This window comes from Nomascus leucogenys, chromosome 10, assembly GCF_006542625.1.
Source record: "Nomascus leucogenys isolate Asia chromosome 10, Asia_NLE_v1, whole genome shotgun sequence".
NCBI classification, from domain to species: Eukaryota; Metazoa; Chordata; class Mammalia; order Primates; family Hylobatidae; genus Nomascus; species Nomascus leucogenys.
Genome location: NC_044390.1, coordinates 91,096,692 through 91,110,261, shown reverse-complemented (window position 1 = coordinate 91,110,261; position 13,570 = coordinate 91,096,692). Strand labels below are relative to the sequence as shown.

At 50.8% G+C, this 13,570-nt stretch overlaps 1 protein-coding gene across 2 annotated transcripts in view; it reads right to left on the bottom strand.

Annotated features, from left to right (window-relative positions):
* DNAH10 (dynein axonemal heavy chain 10) overlaps window positions 1-13,570 on the bottom strand; it is a 172,208-nt gene that overhangs the window by 30,343 nt on the left and 128,295 nt on the right. For both annotated transcript variants that reach the window (XM_030821624.1, XM_003276237.3), the window contains 5 exons: window positions 12,005-12,208; window positions 10,735-10,815; window positions 7,192-7,389; window positions 6,348-6,509; window positions 2,044-2,218 (listed from right to left, as the gene is read on the bottom strand). In XM_030821624.1, the coding sequence (XP_030677484.1) occupies window positions 2,044-2,218; window positions 6,348-6,509; window positions 7,192-7,389; window positions 10,735-10,815; window positions 12,005-12,208 (820 nt within the window). The remainder of the gene's footprint in view (window positions 1-2,043; window positions 2,219-6,347; window positions 6,510-7,191; window positions 7,390-10,734; window positions 10,816-12,004; window positions 12,209-13,570) is intronic.

The following is a 13,570-nucleotide window of genomic DNA, read 5'->3' as shown; positions in this document are numbered from 1 at the left end:
AGCTCTCCAAAATATATTGCTAAGCAGAAAAGATGCAGAAAGATATGCATAGGGTGTTACAATTTGTATATAAAAGAAGGAAAAAAGGATTTGCAGGTATCCCTTGCTCTCCAAACCCTCAGAACCTGAAGTCAGGAACAGAAGAGACTCTTGTGTACCTGGTTGCCTTGGTCATGCATGAAAATCCTCAGGATGTGTATATGAGAAATGATATACCCATACTACCTGTTGCAGTGTGGGAAGGTGACCACAGCTGATGGAGGACACAGTGGCCGTGGGCTTTTCCCAGCATACCTTTTGGGTGTTGGAGCCATAATCACGGCTAATGCTTACATGGCTCTGACCATGTGCCCAGCCCAGTTCTTCACATATAGGCTCATATGATCCTCATGAAGACCCTGATACAGCCGAGACAATTCTTATCCACATTTTACAAATGAAGAAACTGGAGCACAGAGAGGTTAGATGACTTGCTAAACATCACACAGCAAAGAGGCAGAGCTGTGTATGAATGTGCAAAAATTATTCCTTTGGTACTTTGGCTTTCTCAGAGGTGAGCTGGGCACCTGTCTGCAATGCCTGTCTCACTGCAGGGGACACATGTCAAGCTCTCTATTTGGCCCCATGGAGGCTCCCTCCCACCCCTCTACCTTGGGTTGATGGAAGGGACTCACCATTCCTTCTCTTCAAATAAATCCCCTTCAAAAATCCTTCCTGGTCTCTGCTCTCTTGATGTTTTTATGCTGCTGACCTGGGAGCGGTGCCCCAAATCCTATCACTGGTAGCTAGTATTTCCCTGGAGGGTGTGTGTGCTGACCATGTCTCCTACCCCTCCGCTGGGTGTGCACGTCCACCGTGTCCTGGCATCTCAGCCTAAACTTTCAATGCCTAGTGCTGAAGTTTTAATACATCCATCCTTATACCTTCCTTGACGCCATCCTCAACACTGAACTAATGACTTCTTGCTGACAACAGCGGCACCTCCAAGTGACCTCCCAAGAATGAACCAGGTCTCCTGTCCTGGAATGAGATGAATTCTGTGCTCAAATTCACAAATGTTTCACCAACAAGAAAACAAGGGCATGGACTTGGACAAGGAGTGCTGCTCAGCCTTCACAGGCAGCACAGAGGCAGAGAAACAGGAAGCGCAGGGAACACGCACCGCTCCACCGGGAGCCTAGAATGGAATCCCACTACTGACCCAGGAACGGAGCCTCTCGGCTGCAAGACCCGTGTGTGGGGCCAGGAAGACTGACCTCCTTCCGGATGAAGAGTGAGGAAGGAGAGAGCTGAGGCTCCCACGCCAGGGGGGTCTGTGCTGGGCCAGGCAGCACAGGGGCAGAGGCAGTGGGCGGAGGCTGGCACCAGGACAGCGTTCCCTCCGGGGCTTTACTCACAAGACTCAACTGACTATCAGAGCCCAGGAACAGTGCCCTGGGGAGGCCAAGCCATGCGGGGAGAAAGCTTGCTAGCCCATGCTACACCAGGTCACCCTCGCTGACAGCAGATGAGCCCTCTGATGTGGGGGACAGGGTCATCTTACAGATTGATTTGCAAGATGTATGGGGGCCTCAATAGTGACCTACTCTCACCCTCCTTGAAAGCCTCCTTGGCTGGAAATGGATCCAGGCATGCCAGTCCGGCCGTGGTGTGCACGCATCTCTGCTGAGCTATTTTCAGCAGGGCTCAGCCCTGTGTTGAGCACCCTGCCCCCGCTTAGGGCGGACACTTGTCCCCGAGTGTTCCGTGAAGAGCACTGTTTTACCCCACTCCGTCCTTCCCTTGGCCTGGGTTCAAGGTCAGCAGGCCCTGCTTCCTACTAGCTGGGGGATCTGGATGCCTGGGGCACCCACCTCATCTCCCTGGGCCTCACTTTCCCCATCCGAAAAAGAGGGCAACAACAGTCCCCACCATGGAGAGAGCCAGGCGCAGTGGCAGCATGTGGTGTCGGCTCCTTTGTAAGCTCCTGGTCGCCACGGTCATGGAGACTACTGGCCTGCAGAGGTGGAATGGAAGCCCAGAATGGTGGCCCGGGCGCATTACCTAATCTCAGTCACGTCCGACTTGTCCAGCTTCTGCAGCTCCAGCTTGGCAGCCTCCAGGATGGGCATGACCTCCTCCAGGGTCGTCTCGGCCTCGGCCTTCTCCATGGCAATGACCTTGTTCTGCTCCTCTATCTCCATGGCCTTTTCCTCCGCCAGTTTCTTCTTCTCCTCGGCTGCAGGGTGGGGCAGGGGGTGAATAAAGCTTGGGCTTAGAGGAGATGCACTCGCAGCCACCGGCTCTGAGCAGACGGCAGTCCTCAAAGGTTGGCTTGAGCCCTAGCGGGGATCTAAGGGGCTTTGGCCAGTGTGGCAGCCTCAGTGATCCTGGTGGGACAGAAAACCTCACCATGCGTGGGGCCTCCAGCACTAGGCAGCCACCCTGACTCTGACCTTCCTCAACTGGCCCACCTGTGTCCCACCCACTCCATCCAGGATAAATCCCATGGCTCCTGATAGCCCCCAGCCCTGCCTCGCCGGTGTTCACTGAGGATGCCGGGGGCCCCCTTCTGCTTACTGGCTCCCTGTGATCTCCTCCTTCTGCCTCTCGTCGCCTCTTCCTACGCTCACTCGGGCCCAGCCAGAGCCGCCCTCTAAGGAGCCTGCCCCTCTGTGGCCCTCTCTCTCCCTTCCTTGCTGATTTGCTTCATGACACCGACAGCAATCGGAAGTTTCATCTCACCATTGGCTGATTCACTGTCTGGGTGCCCTCACTCACTAGGATGTCAGTACCTCCCTGAGGGCCAGAACCCCAAAACCTAGAGCAGGGCTTGGCTCACAGTGGTTTGAACAGTGTTGCCCCACCAAGATTCGTGCCCACTGGGACCTCAGGATGTGACCTTATTTGGAAGTGGGGTCTTTGTAGATGGAATTAGTTAAGATTAGGTCATACGGGGTTAGGGTGGGCCCTAAATCCAATGCCTGGGGTCCCTATCAGAAGGCCACGTGGAGACACACAGGGAAGAGGGGCATGTGGCAATGGAGACAGACACTGGAGTGGTGCATTTATAAGCTAAGCTAAGGAGTGCCAAGGGCTGCCAACAACCCCAAGAAGCTGGAAGAGGCTTTCCCTAGAGCCTTCAGAGGGAGCATGGTCCTGGCACCTTGATGTCAGACTTCGGCCTCCAGAACTGTGAGAGAATAAATTTCTGTTGTTGGCCAGGCGTGGTGGCTCACGCCTGTAATCCCAGCACTTTGGGAGGTCGAGGCAGGTGGATCACCTAAGGTTGGGAGTTTGGGACCAGCCTGGCCAACATGGCAAAACCCCGTCTCTAGTAAAAATACAAAAATTAGCTGGGTGTGGTGATGGGCACCAGTAATGCCAGCTACTCAGGAGGCTGAGGCAGGAGAATCGCTTAAACCCAGGAGGCAGAGGTTGCAGTGAGCCAAGATGGTGCCACTGCACTCCAGCCTAGGTGACAGAGCAAGACTCCGTCTCAAAAAAATAAATAAATAAATTAACTAATTAAAAAAAATAAATGTCTGTTATTTTCAGCCCCCAGATCATGGTGCTTTGTTACAGCAGCCCCAGGAGGTGAATGCAGCAGGCCTTCCACAAACAGATGCTGGCTGCAGAGGCTCTGCCTCCCGCATGCTAAGGTCTCTCGGAACCCATCTCCACAGCTAACAAGCCAGCACTGGCACTTGCAGCGTGCAAAGCCGTGCACGGGCCCTGACACTGTAAAGGGTCCCCAGCTCAGGCACTGCTTCTCCCTGGGGCAGCAGGGGGATGAATGCATCAGAAAAGGGGAACAACACCACAAGTGTGGAACCTTCGGAACAGAAAAGCAGAAAAGAAGCTGTTTAAGCTGTGAGCGTGCCGAGGCGGGGGGTGTGCCAGCAGGAACGGAGCACAGAGGTAACAGGACCACCAGAGCTGGCTGGGAAGGAAGAAGGCTGGTACAGGCATTGGGTACCTCAGTGTGGGGAGCAGCCTGCAAAGGGGGCCGGCCAAGTCAGGTGCTTGAGTCATGTTGAGGAGCAAAATGGTGGGCTCTTTCAGCCAGGCAGGAACACAGGCTGGAGGCTGGGGCAGGCGCTAAAGAGCTGCCCTCAGGAGAAAGGACTGTTTGCATCCCACCCTACCCTCTGTGGGACTTGTCAATGTATCCCATTCCTATGGCCACCAGAATTGGTTTGGGCATGGGCATGTGACCCAAATCTGTCCAATCACAGCCAATTCTGGGAGCTTTGTGGGAATGCATGAGAAAGAAGAGCCCTCTCTCCCCTGGGGATGCTGAGCTAATAGGATGCCAACCTCATGCTGGAGGCTCCCAAACTCTCAGCATGGACAGAGCCGGCTGCCTGAGATGAAGCCCAAATGGAAGACAGCAGAGCCAAGAAAGGGAAGGAAAGATTCCCACTGATACACTTGAGTCCTAGATCCAGCTGTGCCTGAAGCCAGCATGCCTCTGGAATCAATGCGTTTCCACTTTAGATTAAGCCACTTTGAGCTCAGTTTCCACCATTTGCAACCCTGGAAACAGAGATTCTAGATGAAGCTTCCTCCAAAATTCCAAGTGGGAGCAAGGTGACCCTGGACAAGGATGATGGCAATGGGGAAAGAAAAACAAGCACAGGTAGGAGAGGCACTAAACATGCGTGTGGCAAACAGGTGGTCCTCAGTACAAACTGCGGCCTGGGCACCGGGGGAGGGGCTCTCTTGGTTGTGAGCTTCTTCGAGGCAGGGGTTGAGTCTCATTCAGTTTCTAGCCCCCACTCTCCCTACCACGGTGCCTGCCATGAAGCTGAAGTCAGTATCTGCTGACTGGACAGATGAATACGTGGAATGACAGCATCCTTCAAGACACTTCCAGTCTAGTTTTACATCTAGGAGACCAGGAATATATAGTTTTTTACATTTAGGGGGCCAGAAATAAATAGTTTTTAAAAGACAGATCAAAGCAAAGTGCAGCTATGTGGGAATGAGGCATTTGATCAAAGTTCCGGAAGGAGAAACATGGATAGGAAGAGAGAAGTGGTATGGATATTCTTAGCAGACCAAAGGGAGAGAAAGAGCAAGTTGCTGCAGGACTCACACAGGCATGAAAAAGTGATGCTGTGAGCAGGCGACAGGGTGTCATGGGAAATTAGGTAGGCAAGATGACATAGAGGGATTGATGGGACCCTTCACGGTCACAGTGAGGACTCAGCATCAAAACAGGCAGCAGGGAGTTGCCACAAATTCCTGGGAAAGGATATCTATCGTTTAAGTTGCTTTGGTTGCAAGCAACAGAAGCTAATGATGGTCGAGTTAAGAAAAATGTGAAATTGTTATAAGAAGGTATGGTAGCTCACAGACATGGAAGATGCTGAAACACATAAACTAGCGGCGCCTCAGGGATCTGGGCTCGGGCACTGAATGCAGTCTCTTCACAGCGCTGCCATGCAATAAATGAACACAAGTAATCTTCAGTCTTTATACTGGCTGATTCAAAATGTGCAGTCCCAGAGAACATCTAATTGGTCTGCCAGGGTTAGAAGAAGCCCATCCTGATGGCAAGCACTGGGAGTCGGGGAGAGGCAGTTTTTGCCAACACCAGGTTAAGGTGCTGTTGCCAGAGTGATGACAAATGGATCCTGTGCACAAGGCCGGGTGCAATGACAAAGGAACTGAACCGAGATGACACTTAGCAGCAACACAAACACAGACCAGCAGGAGAGGGAAGAGGCAGGAAGGTTGAGTGGCATCTGCAGGAATCTGGGAATGAGCTGGGGAGGGTACACTTCAGAAGCCAGTGGCCCAAAGACCTAGAGAGGAGGGTCAGAGGTCAGGCACAGAGCTGTGGGCTGCAGGAGCTGTCCTGTGCCAGGCATCGCGAGAGGGTAGAGTCGTCAAGAGCAGGACAGTGCAGGTGACACTGAGGCTCGGCCAGGAAGACCGAGGGAAGGGGCCCAAGAAAGAACCTTGAAACAGCTTCGAGGAGAACCAAGAAAGTCCCACATCGATGGTGCCAAGGCTTAGGTCATTTCAACCCCCATGGACTTAGTTCACCAGCCCATTGAGGGTCGAGTGACTTTTCCACTCCCCGGCACATCCTCAGGCTACCAGCACATCCTCAGGCTACCAGCACATCCTCAGGCTACCAGCACATCCTCAGGCTACCAGCACAGGGGCCTACATATGCTAGCGTCTCAGTGCTTATGAAAGGGAACGAGACTGGCTGGACACGAATTCAGAAAGAAAACAGGAATTGCAGGGTCAAAGATGGCACGCTCAGTGCCTACAAGCAGTTTCACAGGGACATCCTGGCAGACCCCTGTCCTGCTTGGGGGTGGGCTGCCCTGGCCCCAGCCCTTACCCACCTACAGCGGTGTTGACGGCGATCTCCTCCAGCAAGGCCTCGCAGGCAGCGGACTTCTCGGCCAGTACGATCTTCTGCTCGGCCAGCTTCTGGTTCAGCTCGTCCAGCTGGATGGTGGCCTCCTTCAGCTTGTCCAGTCCCCCGTCCAGACGCTTACACTGAGCTGAGGAAAAAGGGCACCCGTGTTCATCGTCGAGGTGGCCACTGTTCCCAACACAATCACTGGGATTTGCCTAACTTCAGCTTATCAAAAACAAAACAAAAGAAAACATTTTTATAAGATGGCACGTGTCTTTCGGTACCTCCACTGCCATACTGGGACGGCATCAGCCAAAATGAATGTATTTCTGAAAACACTGCTTCCCTTGGCCAATAGCCAGAGCACTTTTTAAAAAGCCCTGTCCAGCAGTGCACGCTGCTGCAGCAGACAGTATCTCTAATGCGCGCCAGGTATGGTGGCTGCACCTGTGGTCCCAGCTACTCAGGAGGCCGAGGTGGGAGGAGCACATGAGCCCAGGAGGTCGAGGCTGCAGTGAGCCATGATTGCACCACTGCACTCCAGCCTGGGAAACAGAAACCCTATCTCTAAGATAAAAAATAAAAAATGGCTAATGTGATGAAAATGTAAAGCTTCAAAGTCTATGACTCAACACTGAGAATAAAAATAAGGACATGCCAGGGTCCTACCCACATGAGAGAACTGCTCCAAGATGCAAAATCCAAGATGTGCTTCGCTTGGCCTCAATACTGAAGATGCCCCATCTTGCTAAAGAAAAGATCAGCGCTCGAATCCTTACCCATAAATAATAATGACTTTTGTCAACCACCCCATCCCCAAGGCTTACCTATATTATACTGAGTTTTCTCATCCAGCAATTTTGAATAGGTGTTAATAAAATCAAGGTAGTTCTTGGGAGTGACATAGTTGCTGCGCCTCAATTTCTGTAGAAACTGTTTGCTGTAGTGGCCCACGGATTCGTGAACCAAAACAACATGCTTCACCACATTTTCTATATTTTCTGCCGGGATCATCGGATTATACCCTGAAGAGGAAGGAATAAAAAATGTTTTTCTTTTTTTTTTTTTTTTTTTTTTTGAGACGGAGTCTCGCTCTGTCGCCCAGGCTGGAGTGCAGTGGCACGATCTCGGCTCACTGCAAGCTCCGCCTCCCGGGTTTGCGCCATTCTCCTGCCTCAGCCTCCTGAGTAGCTGGGACTACAGGCGCCCGCCACCACGCCCGGCTAACTTTTTGTATTTTTAGTAGAGACGGGGTTTCACCGTGTTAGCCAGGATGGTTTCGATCTCCTGACCTCGTGATCCGCCCGCCTCGGCCTCCCAAAGTGCTGAGATTACAAGCGTGAGCCACCGCGCCCGGCCTAAAAAATGTTTTTCTTTCTTTCTTTTTCTTTTTCTTTTTCGACACAGGGTCTTACTCTGTTGCCCAGGCTGGAGTGCAGCGGCGTGATCATGGCTCACCGCAGCCTCCGTCTCCCGGGCACAGGTGATCCTCCCACCTCAGCTTCCCAAGTAGCTGGGACTACAGGATAGGCCACCATGCCTGGGTAATTTTTTGTATTATTTTGTAGAGGTGAGGTTTCGCCTTTGTTGCCCAGGCTGGTCTCAACTCCTGAGCTAAAGCGATCGGTCCACCTCAGCCCCACAAAGTGCTGGGATTACAGGCGTGAGTCACCACACCTGGCCATGCTTCTTAAGAAAGGAAAACAGGGATTCTTCAAAGAGTTAAATATGGAACTATTATACAACTCAACAATTCCACTCCTAGGTATATACCCCAAAGAACTGAAAAGCAGGGACTCAAATGAATTCTTGTATGCCAACGTTTACTGTAGACTATCACAATAACCAAAAGGTGGAAATGACCCAAGCGTCCAGCAACAGAGGAATGGATGAACAGAATGTATCCTATCTATACCAGGGATAGTATTCACTCGTAAAAAGGAGTGAAGTTCCGATGCTGAAACATGGATGAGCCTCAAAAACATGATGCTAAGTGAAAGACGCCAGACACCAAAGGACAAATATTGCATGATTCCACTTACACGAACCCTCTCTAGAACAGGCAAATTCATACAGACAGAACATAGATTCGAGGTTGCCAGGGGCTGCAGGGAGGGGCGATGGGGAGTTCGTGTTTAACGGGTATGGAGCTTCAGTTTGGGATGATGAAAAAGTTTTGGCGACAGACAGTGGTGTTGGTTTCACAACATTACGAATGGGATTAGTGCCACATGTACATTTCAAAATGCTTAAAATGGAAAATGTTATGTTACATATATTTTACTACAATAAAAAATGACGTTAAAGTTTTTAATAGGACAGGAAAAGAATGGCTATCACTTATTGGTGGCTTTTCAGGCCACAGCAGTGATCCGTGCCAATCCTTCTTTTTTTTTTGAGACAGGGTCTCACTCTGTTACCTAATTCCTTCCCTACTGTTAGGAAGCCCTGTCTTCCCTAAAGGCCAAGACACCGTGGCAGAAGGGCCTTGGGTTTTCAGAAGCGATCACCACGTCTATCTCTGCCCTGTTGCTCCCCTCACCTGCCCGGGGGCTGGGTGGGCTTATTCAGTTACCTACCGCTGGATGACACCCAGCACATACCGGCAAAGGTGGGCCTTCCTATACACCCACTGAAACAATTAATGATGGCTTCCAGTGTCAAGATCACATCACCTGGATTATCTGATAGGCTGTTAAATGCATTCAGCTCAAAGCAGAGAATGTCTCATATTAAAATGAAGGAAGGAAAGACAGATTGAAAGTACCGATTAATCCAGATTCCGCAGAGCTGGTCTTGAGTTATTCCGTGGTTAGCAAAACACAGCCCCAGGGCCCATTTTACAGTGTGCAGGAAAAACTGTGCCTCACAAATATCTGTGCCTTTGGGCATAGTCATCTCAATTCCAGGGAATATATTCTCTCTCTCTCTGTGTGTGTGTGTGTGTGCGCGCGCGTGTGTGTGTCTGTGTGTGTGTGAGAGAGAGATAAGGTCTTACTCTGTCTCCCAGGATGGAGAGCAGTGGCACGAACTCGGCTCACTGCAACGTCTGCCTCCTGGGCTCAAGCAATTCTCATGGCTCAGCCTCCTGAGTAGCTGGGATTACAGGTGCCTGCCAACACACCTGGCTAATTTTTGTATTTTTAGTAAATATGGGGTTTCACCATTTTGCCCAGGCTGGTCTCGAACTCCCGGGCTCAAGTGATCCACCTGCCTCGGCTTCCCAAAGTGCTGGGATTACAGGTGCGAGCCACTGCGCCCAGCCTCCAGGGAGTATATTCTAAGGAAAAAAAAGTTCTAAGCAAATTCTAGGCAGCATTATTTATGATGCTGAATCACTGAATACTGAAAGCAAATACAAGCACTTCACACATGGAAACGGCAAATACGCCTCTGAGAACAAGGGGACATCTATATTGGGGCTGGCCAACTACAGGCCAAAGGACAAATCCAGCCCGCCCCCTGTTTTTGTAAATAAAGTGTTATTGAAACACAGCCATAGCGATTCATTTACGTATTGTCTATGACTGCTTTCATGATAAAATGGCAGAATTGAGTAGTTGTGAAAAAGCTATAAATATTTACCATCTGGACCTGAGATATATCATCAGAAAAGAGTCATTCTCTTGGCCCCTTTTCCCCCAAAACTGCATTATGATTAAAGTCATGATTTATTCTTATATATAGGAACATTTATTTATTTATTATTGCGTACAGATTTAGAAGGTTGAAGCTATTTTCAAGGTTACCCAGTGTCATTTATCATAAACCTGCTCAAGTTAGGTCCAAGGAAAAAGATGTTCCCTGAAGACAGACTTCCTTTCTTATTCAAACATTAAAATTAATATCCAAGGCCTTAAGTGTTTGAAACGCTAGAAATTCAATGAGAATGCAGAATGTTTGCTGAATTGTCCTTGGATCATTCTTTGGGTAGAGGCCAGCACATGTTTTCTACAAAGAGCCAAATGGTACTCATACAGTCTCTTGCAATTATTCAGCTTTGCAGTTGTAGCATAAAAGCAGCCAGAGACAGTATGTTAATTAATGAGTGAGTCTGTGTACCAATAAAACTTTATTTACTAAAACAAGTCAGGGGCCAACTAGACAGCAGACCATGGCTTTGCCAACTGCTGCTGTGGAGAACACCTAATCAATTTTTATCCTAAATTGTCCTTGCTAAGTCTCCTGAAATGTCTTTGGACTAAAACACCAAATATAAACCAAAAACATACTAACAAAATTGAAAGCCATTTGTTACCACAGGGTTTTCCAGTGAAGAAATCTACAAGACCAGAATTCAAAGGCAGAAAAGTGATACTAAATTGCTTTGTTTTATCAATAATGTAGTTCCCGTAACAGCTGTGACTTACCTAGAAAGGACTTTGCGACCGCGTGGAGGGCTTGGGGAGGCCAGGGCATGAACCAGTCAATACCAGTGTTATTTACCATACCTTGAAAGGAAAGAGAGATTAAAAAGATGCTCCCGGCCTGGGCAACGTGGCGAGATCCTATCTCTACAAAAAATACAAAAATCAGGGCCGGGTGTGGTGGCTCACACCTGTAATCCCAGCATTTTGGGAGGCCAAGGCGGGTGGATCATTTGAGGTCAGGAGTTCAAGACCAGCCTGGCCAACATGGCAAAACTCCATCTCTACTAAAAATATAAAAATTAGCCAGGCAGTAGTGGTACATACCTGTAATCCCAGCTACTCAGGAGGCTGAGGCAGGAGAATCGCTTGAACCCGAGAGGTGGAGGTAGTGGTGAGCTGAGATCGCACCACTGCACTCCAGTCTGGGCAACAGAGTGAGATCCTGTCTCAAAGAAAAAAAAAAAAAAACAGCCAGGCAGCGTGGTGGTGTGCGCCTATAGTCCCAGCCACTAGGGAGGCTGAGGTGAGAGGCTCATTTGAGCCCAGGAGGTCAAGGCTGCAGTGAGCTATGATGGTGCCACTGCACTCTAATCTGGGTGACAAAGCGAGATTCTGTCTCAAAAACAAGGATGCTCACTCTGCAACTGAGACACTCAAGAACATGGATGCCATCTTCAATAGCCAACAAGTTGGTGAATGAGCCAGATGTGTCCAAATCTAGTTCATCAAAAGCAGAGTTTCTCACCCTTGGCGCTATTGACATCTGGGCTCTAATCCTTTGTGGCAGCAGCTGGCTGTGCACTGTAGGATGCTTCGCAGCATCCCTGGCTTCTACCCACTAGATGCCAGTACTACACTGCACGCTCCCCGGGGGTGTGATGACCAAAAATGTCTCCAGGCATTGCCAAGAGTCCCCTAGGAGACAACCTCCCCTACCCCTGCCCCACCCATTAGGAACCTCTGCTCTAAAGGCTGGCATGAGGCTGGTGGAATTTTCCCAAACGGAAGGAAGCGGGAGCCACCATCCACGCACTGCGGGCCTCGCATGGAGGAGCATGGGCACATCCTCCCGTCAGAGAGACATCACTCACGCCCACTGGCACCTAGAAGGGGCAGTGAGCCCCAAGCTATAGTGCAGAGCCTACATTTCCACCTAATGGCCGTGTCTCGTTTTGCTTTGCTGGGGGAACCTGGAGAGGTGTGAACAGACCCTCAGCCACACACTCTGCCAAAGCAGGGGAAATGGGTTCACAGGCTCCACCGCGGGTACCTGGGAAGTTTCTGCACCAGGTCCTCAGGGTGTCCCCCACTGGCGACATGCCCAGGACAACGTGCAGGTTATTTGCACTTTTGTTCACGAAGTACTGCCACACGGACTCCTTGGCCGGCCCCATGCCTTGCTTCAGAGCTTCCTGTCCAATCTGACTCAGGACAGACTCCTTCTCCTCTTCAGCGAAAAGCGCAGGTACAATTCCTGGAAAAGGAAGACATGCTGGTGGTCTCTCTGAGTCCCAGGGTCACGACCGCTCCAGGTGCTGACTGAGTGATGGAAGGTGTGGAAAGATCAGCAGGTGCTGAGTCCAGAGAGCAGCGTGTGGGCCTGACCTGAGACCGAGGCTCCCTGCCGCCTCGTGGGAAGCCCTTAGAGCCTCCAGCTCCTGTCTGTCAAACGGGGATCCTAGATGCTGCCAGCTCGCCCGGGAGGATGACCAAGAGCATCACAGGGGAGCATACAGAGCATGAGGAGGCCTCGCTTGCCTGTAACTCTGAAGCAGGGATTCTCAGCTGGGATTTGCCCCCAGGAAATACTGGGCAATGTCTGGAGATATTTCTGCTTGTTGCAACTTGGCAGGGAGATTGCTACTGGGATCTAACAGGTCAAGGCCAGGGGTGCTGCTGAACCTCCCACAGTGCCCAGGAGAGCCCCACCACAAGAAAGAACAGCCCAGACCCAAGTGTCAATGGCACGCGGTCGAGACACCCTGGCTACGTGGACTTCTTTTTTCCCATATCTATGCCGTTCCAAATTATGCAATACATTTTAATGCCATCTCTGACGTTCTCCTGTGCAGGGAAGGGTTAACATGTCAGGCCACGGCTGCTCACCTCTGAAAGGCACCTGGGAACTTAGATTTCTTAAGCGCTTCCTCCCCGATTCACTGATAAGAGCGGCCCAACATGGGATGTGGTTTGGATCTGCGTCCCCAACAAATCTCATGTTGAATTGTAATCCCCAGTGTTGGAGGTGGGGCCTGGTGGGAGGTGACTGGATCATAGAGGCAGATCTCTCATGAATGGTTTAGCACCATCCCCTTGGTGCTGTTCTTGTGATCGTGAGTGAGTTCTCGTGAGATCTGGTTGTTTGAAAGTGCGTGGCCCCTCCCCCAACCTTGCTCCTACTCTGGCCATGGGACGTGCCTGCTTCCCCTTCACCTTCTGCCATGACCGTAAGTTTCCTGAGGCCTCCGAAGAAATCAGCACCATGCTTCCTGTACAGCCTGCGGCACTGTGAGCCACATGAGCCTCTTTTCTTTACAAAAAACCAGTCTAAGGTATTTCTTTATAGCGATGCGAGAACAGCCCAACACTGTGCCCACACTGCTTGTGTATGCAACGTATCCTATGCTGATTACCCGCTCTCCCTCCGGGCATCCGGGATTTTGGCACATGCCAGGTAGAGCTGCCTACACGAGCAGCCCCAAGAAAATCCCTGAGCACTGAGTCTCCAACTAGCTCCCCTGGTGGGCGGTACTTCACACGAGTTGCCACAACTCGATGTTGGGGGATTAAGCATGTCCTGTGTGGCTCCCCAGGGAGAGGACTCTGAGGCTTGAGA